Consider the following 19,920-nt stretch of genomic DNA (forward strand, 5'->3'; position numbering starts at 1 on the left):
CTCTCTCTCTCTCTCTCCAGGGTCTCTGTAGCCCAGACTCGTCTTGAACTCACTGTGTAGCCCAGGCTGGTCTCAAACTCACAGCGATCCTCCTGCCTCAGCCTCCTGAGTGCTGGGGTTACAGGCATGCACCACCATGCCTGGCTCTGTTACATTTAAGGATTATGCTTTTGGTGTTTTATCTGAGAATTGTTTGCCTACCTGAAGGTCACAAAGATTTCCTCCTGTTTTTTCCTTTAGAGGTTTTACAGTATAAGATCTCGACATTTATGGTCATTTTTAAGTTGATTTTTGTGTACACCCTGAGGTGAAGATATCAGCTCATTTTTCCTTTCTGCATATTGCCCTTCATTTTACCCAAGGCCGTTTGATGAAAAGCCCCCCATTTGTTAGTGTTGCCTCCTCTGTGGGGAGTGAGTGGGCATAAGTGAGGGTGAGTTCTGACTTGCAGCTCTGTCCCGTTCTCTGTGTGGTGGCCCTGAGCCACTCCTGCATTCCCTACCCCACCGTGCTGGGTTGGAGCCCAGGCCTCATGCATGCTAGGGCAGTACCCTAGCCCTGAGCCACACCCTCCGCTCTCTTTCCGTTTTACTGTAGGACAGGGTCTCAATAAGTTGCCCGAGCTGGCCTTGAACGTTCCATCTTCCTGCTCTGTCCTCCTGACTGCCTCCTGGGCTGGCAGCTGTGCCCACCACGCCCGGCTTTCCACACTGCCCCACACGGTGTGGTTTGCTGTAGACCCTGCCTCCGGCCGTTGCTGCTGTTCCGTGCTGCTCTGCCCCTCTGTCCGGGTAGGCATGGTAAGGTCACTGCCAGCCACTCCTGAGTTCCCCTTGGCATTTGACTGGGATGGCGTCAGATCTGAGGACAGAAGACACGGGCCGTTTTGGAAATGGATCTTACTTGTGATTTTTATCTAGGTATCTGGCTTGATGGTTTCATAAAGTTACTTATAACTGTTCCTTGTTATTTTAATTTCTGTAGAGTTGGGGATGGCTCTTTCATGGCTGATACTGGTGATTTCATAATTTCCGTTTTAATTTTGTGTGTGTGAGTGTGTGTGTGCACGTGCCCGCAGGGGCTCAAACCCAGGGCCTCGCACATGCTCGCCAAGGCTTTCCCACTGAGCTTCACTCCTAATCCTTTCCTTCACTTTTACTAAATTATTCAGCAGATATTGAGCAGCACTTAACAACATTGAGTCTTTCCTACAGGAAAGGGTATCATACCCTAATTCCTTTGGCCTTTCCTCTTCATTCTGAGAATTTTTCTTGTTTTGCATTTAATTCAACAGTTTTATTTGTAACCAGTCCCACTTACATATTTCCTTTAATTCTGAAGACCAAGAAATCCTCCACGTGCTTGAGCACTGTCTGCTTCACCAGGAAGCGCCGGCTGCTAATGACTTCTCTGAAAAGACAGTTAACACCCTCTCAGCTGCACTCACAGCCTGTGGGGACGGAACGTCTACTCCCACGGGCAGCAGTTCCCCCGTCACTGAGCTCTCATCCTGTCTTCCAAACTGCAGCGTGTACTGGGACCTCTTCAACAGCTCCTCTTTACAGTGGGGTCCAAAATTGCGGTCTTCCCAAAGTGCCAAAGTTGAGAACCTAACTTGGCAAAGTTTCATACAAACCCTATACATTTTTTGTTAAATATCATATTTTATTCTTTTTGTTGCTCTTGTACTTAGGATTTTTGTTAATTTTCAGTAGTGGTGTTGACCACAGGGCCTTTTGTATAGAGCTCCATCCCCAGCCCATTTTTGAAATTTTGAGACAGGGTCTCGCTAGGCTCAGACTTGCAGCTCTCCTGCTTCAGCCTCCCATAGTGCTGGAATTACAGCTATGAACTGCCCTGTTTTCTTAATTTCTTTTTTGGTGTAGTTGTTGCTGTTACATAGAAATGAAACTGATCTTTGGATAGTGATCCTATTTTCTGTGAACTTGCTAAATGCATTTTTTTGGTACTTTTTTGTTGTTCTTTTTCTGATGCAGGTGTTGTAGATACCTTAGGCTTTTCACAGGTAGAACCTGTGATTGGTTTTCCTTCGTGCTATGGCCCGATCCTCTGCCGCAGTGTTGTTACCCCGTTTGCCGTCCAGGGACGGTGCACCGGGCCTGTCGCTGTGGATGTCGAGCGGAGTTCTCGCTGACTGTCAGCCTGAGCTCTCTCCTCTAGTCCTACATTGTTGGGAGCTGGATTGTAGCCCACACACTTCTTGGTGTGGAGGGTCACTCCCAGGGCCTTGAACACATGGGGCTGGCACTGAGCTACAGCTCCGTTCTCACCCCGTCTCGTGCCTTTCTGTCTCTCTCTCTCTCTCTCTCTCTCTATTTTGAGACAAGGTCTCACTTAAGTTGCCCAGCTGAGCACCAACGTGGGATCCTCCTGCCTCAGCCTAGCGAGTAACTATGTGCAGAACTGTGTCTGGCTTCATGCTTTTTTGTTTATTACCATGATTATTTTGTTTGTCCTTAGCTATGAGTATGCTTTATTGGGCTAATTAGCTTCTGGGTGTTGAACCTTGTATTCCTGTTCGTTAGGTGTGTGCTCTTCCTTTTTTTGTATTGACTCTGTTTTTGAGGACTCTGGTCCGTGCTCAGGAGAGTTTCTCTTTTCATTCTTTCTCAGCCGGGATAGCAGCCTTGTGCCTTGCACCTGTTAGGTAAGTGCTGTCCCGCCGAGCTGTACCCCAGCCTCCAAGGCTGTGTGTTTGCTTTTCGTAGCTCTTTTCTCAGTATGTCTTTGTCTAGCTTTGGTATTGGCTAATATGAGCCTCATAAAAACGGTTTGAGAAAACGTTACTGCCTTCTCTGGCTGTTGGAAGAGTTTGTGGTATTGTTCTTAAAATTATTTATAGAATTTATTAGTGAATGCATTTCAGCCTCTTTTTTCCATTTTTTTTTTCTTCCTCCCTTTTTCCCCAGGGCCTTTGCACTGAACTGCATCCCTGCCCCTTTTTCTCTTTGTTTGTTGGTTTTGTTTTATGCAGTAGCAGCGGTTGAACTCAGGTCCTCACAGGTTTGAGGCAACCGCTTCACTGCTGAGCTCCATCCCAGCCCTGTTTGTTTGTTATTGGGCAAAATATACAGCAACTTCCCATTCCCAATAGATTGAAGAGGTAGAGTCTTGCAGCAGACTGGACAGCCAGCTAGGTGTGGTGCCGCTGAGTCACATCCTCAACCCCTTTTCATTCTCAGTGGTCATGGATTTGAGGGTTTTGTTTTGTTTTTGTTTTATAAGGTTGCCTAAAGGTTTGTCAGTTTTACTTTATCTTTTGAAGAACCAACTCTGATTCATAGATTCTTCCATTATGGTCACCATCTCTAGTTATCTGAGGAACTATTTCTGCTTTGATTTTTTTTTTTTTTTTTTTGTAGAGCCTCATCTGATACTTCTATTACCATTTTTCAGAGTCCAGGTGGGTGGCTTTTGAATTATTCCACCTCATTGCCCACTGGTTTTGACTTTGGTGAGCTGGAAGTTTGAGGTGGCATCTTGCTTAAGTGTCTTCTCGTTTTCTTTGTTTAATTATTGGGTCGATGCTTTTAACTTGCATATGGCAAGTGGCTTTATTGGTCATATTGAGAACCCTTAGGAAATGACCACTTCTCAGAGATGTCTTCCAGGTATAGCTGGCTTTTGAGCCTGTTGCAAGATTCTACCTCTTCAATTTATTGGGGATGAAGAGTTGCTGTGTATTTTGCCTGGCCTGTGCTTCCTTGGCACTGGCCTGCAGTATTGTTCCTGACCATTAGGCAGTCTTAATCTTGGCATACAAGGATGAAAAACTGATTAGAACAACTGTGTCACCTTGGCTAAAGTAGTACAATCAGCAACAACGATAGCATGAAATACAGCCTAGAAAAACTGTGGTGATTAGTAATTTGCCAACTTTAATTATATGAACTAGATTTGTGGTTATATAACAAAATCTAAAACACGAAAATTGTATACAATAAGTATACCCTCAATATGGTGATTTTAGCTTCGGGGAGAAAGATTAAAAGAGGTTATTGGGAAAAAGCAGAAATAGAAGAGGAAGGGATTCGAAGCAAGGCTGGAGGACAAAGGAAGATTGCACAAACTTTGGGAAACGTGAAGAAGGTAAGGGGATAAAGAGAAGGAAGAAATGAAAACAAGAGCATAACAGAACAACGAAGAAAACCCAGAAACAAGGTTCACACATATAAAAACAAGAATACACAAGGAGAAAATATGACAAAAATAAGAAAAGAGAAAAAAAATTTTTAAATGTCTTCTTCAAGGCGTGTCTCTCCTGTCACCGGTTGACAGAGTTGTTAGACAGAGTCCAGGTCCATGTCGATTAATCCCAACAAGCTAGCTGTAGATTCATGGCAGGGTAGTGGGTAGTCCCAGCGAGTCCGTATTGTTAGTTCTGACGTGTAGGCCGGGTTTTGGCAGTGCGGCTGGAGCCCATTTTGTTTAGCCTGCAACACCCCGTGTGCTTCCTGCTGGCTTTATCTTGGCTCCTTGGTCTCCTGCCTCACCCCGATGAACCAGCCTGCAACTTCTCTGAGTGCCAGCTCACTTGGCCCGTCTCCAAGATGGCTTCTGGCCTCGTCCTCTCCTGGAGGACATCCGAACCCGAATCACTCACCAGCCCTGCAGTCCGCTGCATCCGCAGCTCTGTCCCACTGGTGCGTTTCTCTGTGAAGGCCTCTTAGGTCTCCAGTAGTCACCGTGCGTCTCAGGTTTGAGCTGCCCCTTCACAAGTGAGTCAGGGCTCAGACAGAGAGTGTCTCCCTTTGCACTTTTCACTTCCTTCTTCGCTGAAGTCTCTTTCTTCACTCTTCATGTGGGCTTCATTTCTCACTTCAGGTGTTTGCTGGGTCCCAGGGACCCTCTTCCCTCCTCCTCTTCTTCCTCGTGTTGCTATATTCCAGTGTCTGGACACCCGGTCTTCAAGAGGCTGTTTCTCTGCTGTCCACCACGCCAGCATCTTACCAGAAGTCCCGACACTGCTTACCACCTTTTTTTTTTCAGATGTGAATTGAGTCATAGGTTGTATATTCTCTTTATGACTTGTTTTTTCTTTTTTTGAGACAGGGTCTCACTATGTAGTTGAGACTGACCTGGAACTCACTATGTCGCCCAGGCTGGTCTCGAACTCACAGCGATCCTCCTGCCTCAGCCTCCTGAGTGCTGGGATGACAGGCGTGCGCCACCATGCTCAGCTATTACTTGGTTTGTTTTAGTCTCTTTCTGTGTTCCAGATTTCCTGTTTGTCTTTAACTTTTAGCAGTCTGACTATAAAACCATCTCCTTGGATGTTATTCTCTTTGGTGTTTGTTTATATTAATGCAGATAGAAACCAAATAAGCCTTTGCACTGAGGAATGTGCTTGGCCCTTTTTTATTTAATGAGATGGAGTCTCACTAAATTTCCCAGGCTGGTTTAGACTTGCTGTTCTCCTGCCTCAGCCTCTGAGTGCTGGGATTATAGGCATGTGCCACCATGTCCAGCATGGTTTTTGTTTTGAGACAGGGTCTCACTATAAAGATCAGACTGGCTTTAAAGTCACTATGTAGTCCAGGCTGGCCTTGAACTTGAAGCAGTCCTGCCTCAGCCTCCCAAGTGCTGGGATTAAAAGCAGTAATTTCCCTGGGCTAATCCTGTGAAATCTGTTTCCCTCTTGGTGTCTTTTTAAAGACTGGCTCTGGCAGCAGGCTTTCCTGCTGACTTTGTGGTCCTATAGTGGTGAGACCGGGTTGCATGTCCCAGGTTGGGGCCACCCTCTTGGCCCCGGCCAGTGCCTTCTGCAGGCCTGTAGGCCGGGATGTTTTCTCACCAGATGGCTCCAAGCTGCTACAGTGAACTGGCCCAGCGCTTGGCTGCCCCGGCAGAGATGGGCCGTCCTGCATGAGCAAGCTGCAGTTCCCTCTTCTCCCACCCAGTCAGCGCTTGCTTTTGGGTGACTCAGAGCTCTGGGCAGTCAATTTTGTGTCATCTTAATACTGACCTCCTGGATTTAGCCATCCCCTCACTGTTTGGATCCCAGTTGTTGTTATTGGTCAGGAGAACTCTGTGCCAGTGATGATGCTCTCCCCAGATGTTGGCGTCACCCTTGTTTAGTCCAGATTACCCACAATATAAGTTTGCATAATCTGAGGGAGATCCCACTGGACACCGATGGGAATCACTGCAGACTAATTACAGGTGGTGTTTTTAAAGCTGTCTGACAGTTCCATTGTAGGTAAGGAAAGCGATCTGCTGCAGTACAAGTAACGGGCTTAACATGAGGAAGTAGACTGGTGTGGACCTCATCTGTGTGTCCCACAGAAACCCAGCCTTTCTCTGTGAATGCAGGAGAGCCCTTTAGAAACACAACTGGTTATTTGAGTTTATAGGAAGCTTCTTAGTAAGCTAAGGTGCCTGCGCTCACCACAGTCGATCGTCCGTTAGGATGTCAGAGCTTTGAGCCAGGTCATTAAAGCAGGAGCAACGCATACTGAAAATTGGTCATCTTAATACCGAGGGAATCTGAGAGAATCGGCTAAAAAGCTGCCAGAGTCGTTTGGGCAAAGTGTATTCTGCTGTATTTTGTATTTTGAGACGGGCTCACTAGGTCGCCCAGGCTACACTAGGACTTAGTAGTCCTTCTGCCCCAGCCTCCTGCTAGCTGGGATTCTGGGTGTGAGCACCACACCCGCACCTATATCTTAGGTTGTGTTATCTGATGGGGTGGGGAATGTGGTTCTCCTTGGAATAGCAACAGGGTGAAAGCTACCCTGAGGTGACACTTCAGAATTATGGGCAGTCTGCCAGGAAAAGGAAAATAATTCGCTGTGCAACTCAGAGAAAGCAGGAGTGAGGAGCAGGACCCGCTAGGCTGGGAGCTGAGTGAGGGTTGTGAGAACACCGCCTCGGCATTTCCGAATTCCGCCCTCCCCTTGGGCAGTGGCCCAGGGCTCCTTGGACGGAACAGAGGTGACTGGGCTGGGCTCTGCTCTCGCAGGAGGAGGAGGAGGAGCAGCCACAGCCAGCACAGCCCCCGGCCCTGCCTGTGGAGGAGAAGAAGAAGATCCCAGACCCCGACAGCGACGATGTCTCCGAGGTGGATGCACGACACATCATCGAGTAAGGGTTCCCCGCGCCCTCCGCTGCCACTTCCTGCCTCTCCTGGGCCCCCATTTCCCCATGGCTGTGCGCAGGATGGCACTTTCCTCTCCCTTTGGCTCAGGAAGTACGTGGGCTCTCCGGGGTGCGCCTTGGTTTTCTCATCTCTCGGGTTTGGCCGCGTGTGCAGGCTGCGTCCTCGCTCGTCCCGCTGCGGGGTGAACGCTCCCATTTCCGGGCCTGTCTCCGCAGGGGTCACCGCCTCGTGTCTCAGAGGTACCGGGGTTGATCCCACAGGTGCTTTTCCACTCGCCTCATCCGGGGCCCCGGTATTATTTTGAAACGGGGGTTCACTAAGTTGCCCAGGCTAGACTTGAACTCGGTCATCCTTGTGCCTCCTGAGTGGCTGGGATCACAAGCGTGGGCACCACACCAGCATTTGGGTAACTTCCTGTTTCACTCATAAGAGCGGTTGCCGTTACTGTGCCAATCCCGTCACCTGTGAGGAGAGGCTGACAGGGACTGTGACGGAGAAGTAGAGGACGATTCAAATTCAGATTTTGGATTTTCAGATTGGGCGTGTAAAGTCTTGATGTACAAATATTCCACAACCTGAAAAAGTCCCAGATCTCAAACCCTTCTGCTCCCACGCCTTTTGGATAAAGAATACCCTGCCTGTACTTAGAAGTCAACAGAAACATACGAGCATAATAGCCCCGCTAAGTAAGAAAATTCAGAACCCACTGTGAAGGCTTAGTAGGAACATAGAAGTGTGGCGTGGAGGGATTTGGCAGGAGTTGGCGTGCGTGCAGCTGACATGCTGATGTGCAGGGAGCGTAAATCACTCTGTGGCGGAGCCGAGTTGAGGTTGGATCCCACACCACCAGCGCATGCGTGGTTTTGGTTCTGTGTAAAGCTGTTCAGTTCACGCGTCCTCCGGAGCCTTGGGAGCTCCCGGGACCAAAGGGGCACATGAGCAGCTCCTCGCTGGCCATGTGCCTCTTCCCGTGATGGGACACATTAACAGCACCGCTGGCCTGTGTCTCTGGGCCTCCTGGGATCAGCATGCACAGCCATGCCTGGCCTCAGACTGTCGGCTGCCCTTCTCCGTGTCCCGAAGGCCTTGTTGCACACACAGGGCCACCTCACAGAGCAGCGTCGCGGACATAAATACGTGTCCTCACACGGCATTTCATCTTGCTGCAGGAATGCCAAGCAAGACGTCGATGATGAGTACGGCGTGTCCCAGGCCCTTGCTCGCGGCCTGCAGTCCTACTACGCCGTGGCCCACGCTGTCACCGAGAGAGTGGACAAGCAGTCGGCCCTCATGGTCAATGGCGTCCTCAAGCAGTACCAGGTATGACAGGAGGAGGGATGGGTCCCCACCGGGTTCACACGCTGCTCAGAGCTGCAGTTCCTGTGAGGCAGGCTTGGGCCTTTAGCTTAGCATCAGGGAAGCAAAGCTACAGCCCAGTCATACCGAGCCAGGTGCGCTGAGCCCAACGTGTGCTGTGCACAACGGCCATGCCCTGTGCACTGTGGGCTTCCGGAGCCCCCAGCCATGCTGCACAGCAGGCCCTGGTCTCCCAGCTTATGCTGGTGACAGGACACGTGTGCAGCAGCTCCGGATCGTCACACAGGTCCGGAGTGGCCACGCCAGGGCCCAGAGTCAAATCTGGGCATAGCTGCGGTCCATCCTCCGTGCAGGGTGAGGGATGGGTCTCGCGCCTGGAGTCCGGGGCTGGCGGCCTGGCTTCAGCCCTTTCTTCCCCAGGCAGGGGGCACAGTGGCCCCTCGCAGATCCTTGGGGAGGGGCAGGCACCACTGTGGCTCTGCCCCTGTGTCTCAGGGCACAGCCTGGAATGGTCAGGAAGCTGAGTTGCTTGAAGGAGATGCTTCCCTGTCCCGGGGCGCAGTGTTCCGTCTCATTTGTGAGGGCCTAGTGCCAGCCAGAGGACACAGCTGCGTCCTCTTCTCCCAGCTTCCCACAAGGGCGTTCCTGGCTCCATGCCTGTATCCGCTCCCAGAGGAGCAAGCAGATCCGGGGACGGTGGGACTTTCCAGAGGCCCCTGGATCCAACTTGGCCAGAGCTCACGTCCTCACGTTGTTAGGAAGATCCCCAGTGTTGCTCCGTGACATTCTGTTTGGTGTGGAAAGTCACCTCTCAGTGTCTGTGTCCGGAACACTCCAAGCTGAGGCCTGAGTGAATGGTGACGTGAGTCTCAGGCCACTGTGAGCCATATGCTGGGTCCCTTCCTCCGAGCCCTCGTGGTTGTCTGGAGTCCATGTGTCACATACTTGGGTAGATTTCCTCAGGTGTTGGGCAGTGTCTGGCAGGGACAGACGGGCATTGTAAGAGCTAGAAGTGAGTTGTTAAAATGTGTATCAGAGGCTGAAATTGGGGGTGATGTTGGTGATTGAACTCCCGACCTTGCGTGTGCAGAACCCGCGGTGCCCGAGTCCTGGTCAGCCCAAGAGCCGACTGTGTATGTGGACGTAACTGGGACAGGGACAGGTGCGCGGGGCGCTCCCGAGTGGCAGAGATGCGCTGGTCCAGAGCAAGGCACTCTGCGGGTGGTGTGCCTTGGGCAGGACTTGGGCCTGAGGTGCCTTTGAGTCCAATGCGGCCTCGGTCATGGCATGGCCGTCTCTGTCCCTGCAGATCAAGGGCTTGGAGTGGCTGGTGTCCCTGTACAACAACAACCTGAACGGCATCCTGGCCGACGAGATGGGCCTGGGGAAGACCATCCAGACCATCGCGCTCATCACGTACCTCATGGAGCACAAGCGCATCAACGGGCCCTTCCTCATCATCGTGCCCCTCTCGTGAGTGCAGCCCGATGTTCCCACACATCCACACTCAGATCCACGTGTGGCCAGGACTGGGGTGGCCGGCTGGGGCTCCTCTGGAGCTCTGCTCCTCACCTACGGGCGCCAGCGGCTCCCGCTGCGCACGGCTGGGCTGATCTGGCAGACGGGTTGACCGCCCTGCTGGCCTTGTCTTAACCTTCCCTCTAAGGGCTGGTCTCCACATGGGTCACATTTTGACACCCTGTATGAACGGAGGCAGGCAGCGCACAGGTCAGCTCCTGAGATGCTGCCTCTGGTTTTGGGGGGCAGGTGGGGTTGCTCTTCCACCTACCCATAGGGTGGCTTTTGCCCCTTTGTGGCCCACAGCCAGGCGGTAATGTACTAGGTTGTTTGTGATTTAAACCTCTCACAGGAAGTGTAGGTGAGGCCATATGAGGCTCTGCAGAGCAAGCGCTTATCACACAGAACCCTGCTGGGGCTGCAGAGCCCTCAGGCCTCGTCCCACCTGCTGCCGCCCCACCCCACTCCATGCTCAGGCACAGGGCTCTGGGTCCCCAGCAGCCCCAGGAGTGGCTCCAAGCTCCTCGGCCTCCCTTTGCAGCAGCCCTGAGCCTGCTGGCCTTCTTGAGCTGCCTTTCCTGCTCAGCATACTGCCCTGTCCAGAAGCCCTGGGACAGCCAGGCCCTGTACCCCCACCGCCACCCAGGAGGTGCTCAGCCTCTGCAGTCCTTCACGGGCTTGAGACTGAGTCCCAGCCAGTGCTGGGGAGACTGTCACTTGGTTTGGTTCGTCTGATGCAGTCCTGGGAACAATGCTGTGCCCTACTCAGGGCATCACACTTGAGGGCAGCTGGCTGTGTTCTTGGTTCTGAGGGGCCTGCCAGCTGCCTCACTGTAACCTGCGCATGTTTCTGTGTACTTACTGAGCCTCTTGTGAGGACACTGGGACTCCACACAAACACCCATTTCTCCTCCTTCCCCGGATGCTTGCAGCCCTTGTAGAAATCGTTTGGCCTGAACGGAGTTGCCAGTCACAGCTATGTGTTTCCATCTATGTGCTCCTTGGATTCCCCAGCTGGGGAGATCTGTTCCTTACCCACTTATGTACTTGCTTATAAAAGTCAGTACAGACTCTTGGACACTTAATTTTCAATCCCTGGTACTGGGTCTTTTTTTTTTTTTTTTTTTTTTTTTTTTTTTAAAAAAAAATCAGGACCTTGTGCTTGCGAGGCAGGCAGCGGAACCACTGAGCTAAATCCCAGCCCTCTGGTACTTGGTCTTTTCTCATTGCTGGGACAAAATGCCCAACATCCCCAAGTTACATGAGGAAAGATTGATTTCAGCTCACAGTTTGTAGAGGTTTCAGTCCATAGTTGGCTGGTTCCAAGGCAGGTTGTCATGGCAGAGAAGAAACAGTCCATGTCAGAGCAGACAAAAAGCAGTGAGCCTACCTTCTCTATTCTTCTTTTATCCCATCCAGGCTACAAGGCTATTGGTTGGTGCCCTGCACTCCCAGAGGTTTCCCTTGTCAGGAAACCCACCACCCACACCCATAACAGTGCTAAACTATTTACTGCATAACCACAATCCAGCCAACTCCCAAAAGCCCTGTCTGTGATGGCATGAGGCTTTAGGGTAGCATCTAGATATAAGCAGTAACAGGATTGAACTTTGCTCTGAGCTATATCCCCAGCTTTCTTTTTTTTTTTTGGTATGGGGTATCAAATTTAGGGCCTTGTGCTTGTGAGGCAGGTGGGGCAGTACCACTGAGCTAAATCCCCAGCTCTCTTTTGTATTTTGGGTTTTGGGGTTTTTGGGTTTTTTGTTTTGTTTTGGTTTGGTTTTTGAGACAGGGTCTCACTGTGTAGTTGAGATTGACCTGGAACTCATTATGTAGCCCAGGCTGATCTCAAACTCACAGCGATCCTCTTGCCTCAGCCTCCCGGGTGCTGGGATGACAGGCGGGTGCCACCACGCCCAGTTTCTCTTTCATATTTTTTATCTTCAGATAGGCAGGCTCTCACCCAAGTTGCTAAATTGCCCAAGCTAGACTTGATCTTGTAGTTCTTCTGCCTCAGCCCGAGTGCTAGGTGACAGGTGTGCCACAGTCCCCAGCTTCATTTATTTTGTCTCTTAACTTGCCCTCCACGTGCCCTGGGAGGCCCTTGAGGCTGGTCCTGGGTTCTTGTGACGTGAGCCTGTTGTGCTGCTGTCGGGGCAGTGTTTGCAGAGTCACTGAAAAGCTGTGGGGCTGGCACGGAGAGCTTGGCTTCTGCCACCCTCGGTCACGTCACGTTCCTGTGGCACAGTTTTCATGAATATGAAGCCACTCATGGCCCCTTGCTGCCCACTGAACTCTACGCTTTGTTTGAACTTCACCAGCTTTTCCCTGATGTCCGTTTCCTGTTCCCACATCCATGTCCCATTTAGGCATCAAGCCTGCTTAACCTCCTGGTCTGGCGGTTCCTCTGACCTCCAGCCGTTTTACTTACTTGTTTATTAGTTTATTTCTTCATGATACTAGGGATGAACCCGGGGACCTGTGCACACTGGGCAAGTGCTCTGTCACTTAGCTACATCCCTAGGCCTTTCTTAATTTTCATTTCATGACAAATGATCACTAAATTGCCCAGGCTGGCCTTGAACTTGTAATTCTCCTGCCTCAGCCTCCCAGAGTGCTGGGATTACCGCATTATACCACTACGCACCGCTGATTTGCTGTGGTTTCAGTGACCTTGACCTTGGTTTCTGTGTCTCTGTTGAGGCACTGGGGATGGAAGGCAGGGCCGGGACACTCCAGGCAGGAGCTGCAACTGGACACCCGCCCTCCCCGTGGAGCTCCCCCAGGCCGGGTTGACTTGTGCTGCCCCCATGGTGAGGCAGCAGCTGTGGGTTTTGGGCAGGAGACCACAGTGGCAGATGCCCTTCTCGTCGCATCTCGGCCAGGGCACACGCTGCGTCGTCACTGCAGATGCTGACTGGAGCCCCGGCCCTGGAGGTCAAGTGGTGTACTGTGAAGTTGCTTTTACCTGCTTCCTCGCTGTGCTCTGGGGAAAGAAGCTGAGCTCCCCCGCCCAGCTGCTGACAGCCATCTTCTGTTTCTATCAGGGACGATTAATAGATATTTACCTGTGGTTTGGCCTGGCTTATCTCCTTTATTTTTCCAACCATTCTAGCCTTGGCCCCTGGGAGCCGTCTCATCTGGCACCTTTGTCCCTGTGGTAGGCCCCATCATCCGGGACTTCTGAGGCTTCCTTTTCGGCCCCAGGAGGTGCCCCAGTCCTAGACTCAGCCTGTTCTCTAAATAGCCCTGGTTTCTCCTCTTAGAGAGGCTGGAGATAGAGGCCACAGGCTGGCCAGGCTGGCCAGGGGGTGGATCAGGAAGCTGAACTGAGGGGCTAAAGTGGAAGCAGGGCGGTAGGTGAGCCCTGGGCCCCCATCTAGTCAGTGGGGGGTGAGGTGAGGCCGGGCCTGCTGCAGGCTTTAAGACTGGCCTGAACCGTAAGTCCTGTGCTGGGTGAGCTGTGGTCTCAGCACAGGCGAGGCCTTGGTGTACCTTAGGCCTTCAGTCTTCATTTTAGTCACAGTGAGTGAGAAGTCTGTCAGATCAAAATTAAAGGAAGCTAATACTGAAGAAAAAGTATTATTCCTCTGAAGGAAACTAGTTAGCAAGAACGTGCCCAGGTGCCCTAAAACGGAGCTCACTTCCCACAGCAGATTTCATCCTGAGTGTCCTTTTTTTTTTTAGACAGGGTCTCACTATTTAGTTGAGTCTGACCTAGAACTCACTATGTAGCCCAGGCTGGTCTCGAACTCACAGCGATCCTCCTGCCTCAGCCTCCCAAGTGCTGGGATGATAGGCGGGTGCCAGCACGCCCAGCTCATCCTGAGTGTCTTGATTTGGGGCCTTTTGTAAAGCCCTGTGTCTGTGGAGATCACAGGCACTGCTGCTGCTGGCTTCTCCACCAGGCAAGGAGGTCAGCGTGGCCAGCATTCCCACTTGCTCTACAGATGGCTCCAGGGGGCCGAACTAATAGGTGGGCACCGCGTTTGGCCGTGCGGCCCTATGGGCCAAGCCGCTTTTCCTGCTGCTGACAGTTTTCATTTTTAATGAGAATCAGATAATGATTATAGTCATTTAAAAAAAAAGCCCCAGGTCAGGCGCAGGTTGCTTTTTGCTCCTGGGTATCCCTGCCACGAGGCCCTTGGCGTGGCCAGCCTGTGTGCACACTGCTCTGATGGGGCTTCTCCAGCCTGTGTCTCTCTGGTGGTCCCTGCAGGCTGTGCACTAATCCTTCCCGGGACACAGGTGGCGGTGTCCCATGGCCCTTGCCGTAGTGATAGCTCAGGGCTTGCAGCTCCTGCAGTGAAACCCTGGGCAGCTCCTTGCCTGCTGCCATCCGCAAGGTGGTGCTGGGTGACCTTGGGGCTTTTCCCCAGGTCCCCCAGGCAGCCCCTCCTCCCCCACCACTGACTGTCCACTGGGGCCTGTTACAGTCTGCCACATGCTCCTCCCCTCTCTCCTCTGTGCCCTCAGGACCCTGGCCCTTCTCCCACCTACTGCAGGTCTCCACACACATCCAGTTTGGCCCTTCCTCTCTCTTGGTGCCTTAACTGTCCTGCAGTGGAAACAGGACCTCAGCAACTAAACCAGGGAGGCCTTGCTGGTCCCCAAGAAGGGGACGCACAGCACCAGGCCTTGGGCACGCTCCCACCTCGAGGCCATCTGGAACCCAGGCTTCTTAAGTTCTCTGTTATACGTCTTTAGCCAGTACCTCCTGCCCATGGGCCCTCTGCCTCATGGTTGCAAGATGGCTGCACTGCCCCCATCATTTCATCTGGTTTCATAGAGTGATAATGCAGAGCAGAGGGTGGCGCTCGCATTTGCAGCTGTCTGTACCCTCCTCACCCTCCGTCAAGAGCTCTCCTTACCACCACCATCTGAGCTTCCGTCTGTGCCTGCCTCACTGGCCGTAGCTGCAGGAGCTCCAAAAGTATGGGTTTAATGTGGGCTTGCCCTGCCCTCGGTGCGCTCCTTGGAGGGAGGAACCTGGGATCCTGTCTGCCGCTCAGGCTTCAGTTCCCGTCCTCGCGTCCAGCGGCTCCCTTTCCCTGCCCCACCCAAAAGCAACCAGAACTTGGCTTCATTGTTGCCTTCTGCTCTGCTAAGGGTCCCTGTCCCTCTGTCCTGTCACTGCCAGGTCCCTTGCCCTGTGCCTGCTGTGCTGTCCAACCCGGCTGCAGCTGGTCTCACCTGTTGGCTGCCTTCGTGCTGCCTCTCACTGCTTTCGTGACTCCGGGGCTGCCATTGTCGCTTCCGAGGTGGCAGAAAGAGCCTGTGTGTCTCCTGCACTCCCGGGTGTCCCCGGCACAGTCCCTGGTGGCCCAGCACCGGAGGCCTGACGTTTTCCTGGTGGCAGGCCCGCATCCGTTATCGTGGTCGTTACTGCTGTTGTCCCTGGTGTGGTCTCCGAGGGGCGTATGACCCCGGAGCAGGGACACAGCGCCGGTCTCCATGCCCCAGTTCTGGGCTCACCCGGGTCCATCCAGGCTCCTCCTACCCAAGCAGCAGCTGCTCTGTCCCTGTCGCCGTCTTTGGTGTCCCTGTTCTCCCTGCAGCATCTTCCCTTCCCGCCCTGCTATCTCTTGAACCCAAGGGTTACGGCCACATGGGACAGAATGGAACTTGATTGTCCCTTCCTTATCCCTTCAGAACGCTGTCAAACTGGGCATACGAATTTGACAAGTGGGCCCCCTCCGTGGTGAAGGTGTCCTACAAGGTACGTCACAGTGAGAGGGCTGGAAAGCGTGACACAGCAGGGGACCAGACACTGCTTGTGCCTGTCCTCCAATTGGATTGGATGCACGGAGTCACGAATTAATGCAGGTGTGGGGTTGCTTGTCTTGGGGCAGAAATGCTTACTTTGAAGAAGAAAGTAAGGGATTCAGGTTGCAGAATGCAGTTTTGGCGAAGTATTTATTGAATTGCATAGCAGACACTGGTGCATTTGCTGGAATGTTTTGTCATCTGTCCCGCGCTTTGGTTTAAAGCCATTTGTTTACAAGGCCTTTATGAGGCACACTGTGGGCCACTTGATGACAGGGAACACTGGGTCGTCTGAGCCTTGAGCCAGGCCTGCTCCAAACAACACCCCAACATCTGTTCAAGTTCTTACGTCTGTCCTGGGAAGCAGAGCTTAGGGTTGGGCTAGGTGTGCAGGTGAGGAAACTGAGGTAGAGTGGTAGCACCTGGTTGGCCCCTACTGTGAGGTAGAATCCCCAGGTCCAGGCTGTCCAGCCCCTACTGTGACAAAGTAGAGTCCTGATGGCACAGCCTGCTAGGAGGCGTAGCAGGGAGGACTGGGTTGTCAGGGTTGGCCTTAGGTAGTTGTCCTGCGGGCCGGGGATCAGGGATGAGGAGGGACAGGGTAGGTTGGCACATCGGGGAGGGGCCAAGAGTGATCCCCCACTGCTGTCACCAGGTGAGGGAGGGGCCTGGCTTCCAGGTTAGGGGGTCTGAGTTAGAGACCAGGGAGAGGGAGCCAGTGCCACCAGGCAGTGGCCAGTGTGGCCCGGAGCCCTGTGCTCCGCCCTGCTGGCCCAGCCACCTCTGGCATGTCTGATCCCTCCCTGGTCGGGGCTGCTGTCCCTGACCAGCTGCTGGGCACCTGCCTGTCCCTGTCGTCTGGCTCTGGGAGGCTGAGATGTGTCCTTTCCCCACAGGGCTCTCCAGCAGCAAGACGAGCTTTCGTCCCCCAGCTCCGCAGCGGCAAGTTCAACGTCTTGCTGACGACCTATGAGTACATCATCAAAGACAAGCACATCCTCGCCAAGGTAGCGTTTCTGTGCCCCAAACGTCGCAGGCTAGCTGCCATACTGTCGCCTGCTTGTCACGCTGCCCTTCTGCTCAGAAGCCCCTTGCACCTGCACATGTGGGTGATGCCTGCCCATTGGGGGCAGAGACCAGGCTGTCCTATGGGCACGCACTGGCTCCTCCCAGGACTTCTGCCGAGAATCGTCTGCCCTGCTGGGTCCTTGTAGGACCCTGCGAGCTTGTGGAAGGTTCTAGCCAGGGAGCACAGCTACTCATCTGCCCTTGACCAAGGAAACAGTCCTCCTCTTTTGGGGACGGTCGTCGTCTTTGACCGAGCACACAGCTTTGGAAGGGACACACATGGAGCGATGAGGGAGGAAGGGGACACCCGCCTAGCCAGTCAGATCAGCCAAATCAGCCCTGGCGATCAGTGGGGTGACAGACTACACAGCCAGATCACCCACATCCGTCAGGGTCCCTACAGGGAACAGGAATGGGGACAGCTCTGTAGGCTTGTGCAGTAAATGTAGTGTCCTGTGAGGCACTGCAGCACATGCTGATAAGAGTAAAGAAAGAAAGGAGACCTAGAACTGGGTCTTGGGGCTGATCAGTGCCACTCTGGGCAGCAAAGACAAGAGGTGCCAAGGGCACCCAGCATTTTATTGAGCACCAGTGTAGGAAGGTCAGAAGACTGCTTTGAAGATGTTCAGCGGCATAGCACAAGTGTCTGGCAGCATCTGGTCACAGCTGAAATGCGCAGAGGTATAAAGGGGGAAGGCACTGCTTGTCTTGCCTGGAGAGATCAAAGGGTACCGAGGCTGGGTTTCAATTAACCAGAGTCTGCTAATACCGGGCAGAGATTTCTGCTCCAGGTCCCCATCTCTGGTGGCCCTGGCTTCCTCTCCCTGGAGGCTGTGCCTCCCTGCTAGGGAGTGACCGAGGGCTGAGCACTGCTGGCCCGATCCTGGTAGGGTGTGAGGTGGGGACATGCGGGCCTGTGTGTGTGTGCTGTGGCCCCAGCTCAGGATTCCCTTCCGGCATAGAGGCTTAGGCTGAGGATGTGCGGGGCTGATTCCGCTAACTGCGCGAGAGTATGGGTGGAGGGGTGTTTGCCAGGTCCCATCCCATCCCCTGCATGGGGGAAGTGAGGCTGTGGATTTCTGAGTATGCAGGGCCTGGGGCTCAGTCCCATCCCACAGGTGCCTCTGCTGCAAGCCCTGTCATACAGTGCGAAGCCAGGCCCGCCCAGAGCAAGGCCCTGGTCACCGTGCTCCCAGCAGTGCTGGAATGGGCATGCTTGCCAAGCACGGTGTGCTTCTGGCACATGGGCACTGCTCTCTGTGGGCCTGGCACCTCCTGGTGCTGCCATCCTCAGACCTAAAGTGGGCACTGGAAACCGAGCCTAGATTTTACCAGGACTCCTGCTTGTAGTCACCCTGTGCCTGGCTCTGTCCAGTGACCACGTGGCTGTGGCTCTGGGGGCAATGCCTGTGCTTGGAGCTCTCAGGGAAGCCACCGTTAGCGCACAGCCTGGAGCAGGCTGCAGCTCAGTGGTGCGTGCTCGCCTTGCGTGGATTCCATCCCCAGCAGCACATATGCACACATGCACAACGCCCGTTCTGCCCGGGCACCCTGGCTCACGCCTGTAATCCCAACACTAGAGAGGCTGAGGCAGGAAGATTGCAAGGCCTGTATGGACTGGTGAGACCCCGCCTTTGAAGCAAAATAAAAAAATGAAAGGCCGCACAGTCCATTTAGATGAGGACCTGCCCTGGCCTGTGGCCCTGAGATCCAGCCTAGAGGGACTCAGTGAGGTGTGTCCTACTCCGGTGTCCCTGTGCTTAGCACCAGCATCTCTAATTTTGTGACGGTCGGGGGACTTTTCTGCAGCCTGGCTCTCTTCCCGGGACAGTATGCCGTGGCCATCATCCCACACCTCTGTCTGTGTCCCGTGTGCTGCAGTCTTTCGGGCTTTGGTTGGGGCCTGCGATCTACACTGTTCCAGAGCCTCCTGGCTCACGCTGACCACTTGCCTGTCTCACGTGGCAGCCAGCCCCACCGCTGTGCCTCAGCCTGCTGTCCCCTACAGATCCGCTGGAAGTACATGATCGTGGACGAGGGCCACCGCATGAAGAACCACCACTGCAAGCTGACGCAGGTGCTCAACACGCACTACGTGGCCCCACGGCGCCTGCTGCTCACGGGCACGCCGCTGCAGAACAAGCTGCCCGAGCTCTGGGCGCTGCTCAACTTCCTGCTGCCCACCATCTTCAAGAGCTGCAGCACCTTCGAGCAGTGGTTCAACGCACCCTTCGCCATGACGGGGGAGAAGGTGGGTGTGTCCCGGGGCCTCCAAAGCTGCAGGCTGTCCCCCTGTGACCAGGGGTGGTCCTGTGCCTGGGGATGCTGAGGATCGGCAGACATAACTGGGGCTTCCCTCACTGCTCCAGGCACAGAGGAGACTGGAGGGTGTGAAGGGTGCAGTGGGCTGTGTCCTGTAGGTCACTTTGGGGAGTCCAGGCCTCCCCAAGGGCAGAGCCCAGGTCTCGGGCAGGAAGCCACAGTCAGGTTCTGTCTCCCGCTGTTCTCCGAGAACGCTGAGGCCACTTGGTGTCTGGAAGCCGTGGTGGCGCGGTCAGCCTGAAGGCCTCACTGGCTCCGCGACTGTGAGGCCTGGGTCTTCATGGTCCAAAAACCCTGAGCCAGCTCCAGACACCACACCCACGCACTGTCTCTAGTGCTGGCCTTGGGGATGTGTGTGGGACGGGCGGTGGCCCTGGGGAGGGACTAAGAAGCACGGCCTGCACACGGGGCAGGGTTGTGGGGTGACGGCCAGCGCTCAGGCTCCCTCTGCAGAGGCCTGCAGTCTCCTGCTTTGTGCTCCACTCTCGTGCCCACCTAGGCCCAGCCCTTCCACAGGGCCAGGACCAAGTGCCACAGCTGTTTGTCCCGAGAGGCCACCAGGGTGCGACAGAAAAGCTTGGGCCTTCTGTGCTCTTTCCTCTTTCCTCCTCCCCCTGCTATTTTGACAGCACTGGAGATGGAACCCAAGGCCCTTGCACTGGACTAACACCCAGCCCTTGTTACTTTCTAGTTGCTAAATTGCCCAGGCTGGGCTTGAACTTGTAACCCTTCTGCCCCAGCTTCCCATTGTACTCTGATCACAGGTGTGAGTCACTGCTCCTAGCTTGCTTTTTTTTTTTTTAATCATT

General features: G+C 53.7%; 1 protein-coding gene across 1 annotated transcript in view; it reads left to right on the forward strand.

Moving 5' to 3' along the window:
* Smarca4 (SWI/SNF related, matrix associated, actin dependent regulator of chromatin, subfamily a, member 4) overlaps positions 1-19,920 on the forward strand; it is a gene marked incomplete at its 3' end in the record, with an annotated part of 61,023 nt that overhangs the window by 18,567 nt on the left and 22,536 nt on the right. Inside the window, exons 14-19 of the mRNA XM_033759595.1 lie at positions 6,983-7,104; positions 8,290-8,440; positions 9,747-9,910; positions 15,608-15,674; positions 16,618-16,728; positions 18,798-19,040. Of these exons, the coding sequence (XP_033615486.1) occupies positions 6,983-7,104; positions 8,290-8,440; positions 9,747-9,910; positions 15,608-15,674; positions 16,618-16,728; positions 18,798-19,040 (858 nt within the window). The remainder of the gene's footprint in view (positions 1-6,982; positions 7,105-8,289; positions 8,441-9,746; positions 9,911-15,607; positions 15,675-16,617; positions 16,729-18,797; positions 19,041-19,920) is intronic.

Source organism: Fukomys damarensis, unplaced genomic scaffold (genome assembly GCF_012274545.1).
Source record: "Fukomys damarensis isolate Sample0158 unplaced genomic scaffold, DMR_v1.0_HiC HiC_scaffold_37, whole genome shotgun sequence".
Taxonomy (NCBI): Eukaryota; Metazoa; Chordata; class Mammalia; order Rodentia; family Bathyergidae; genus Fukomys; species Fukomys damarensis.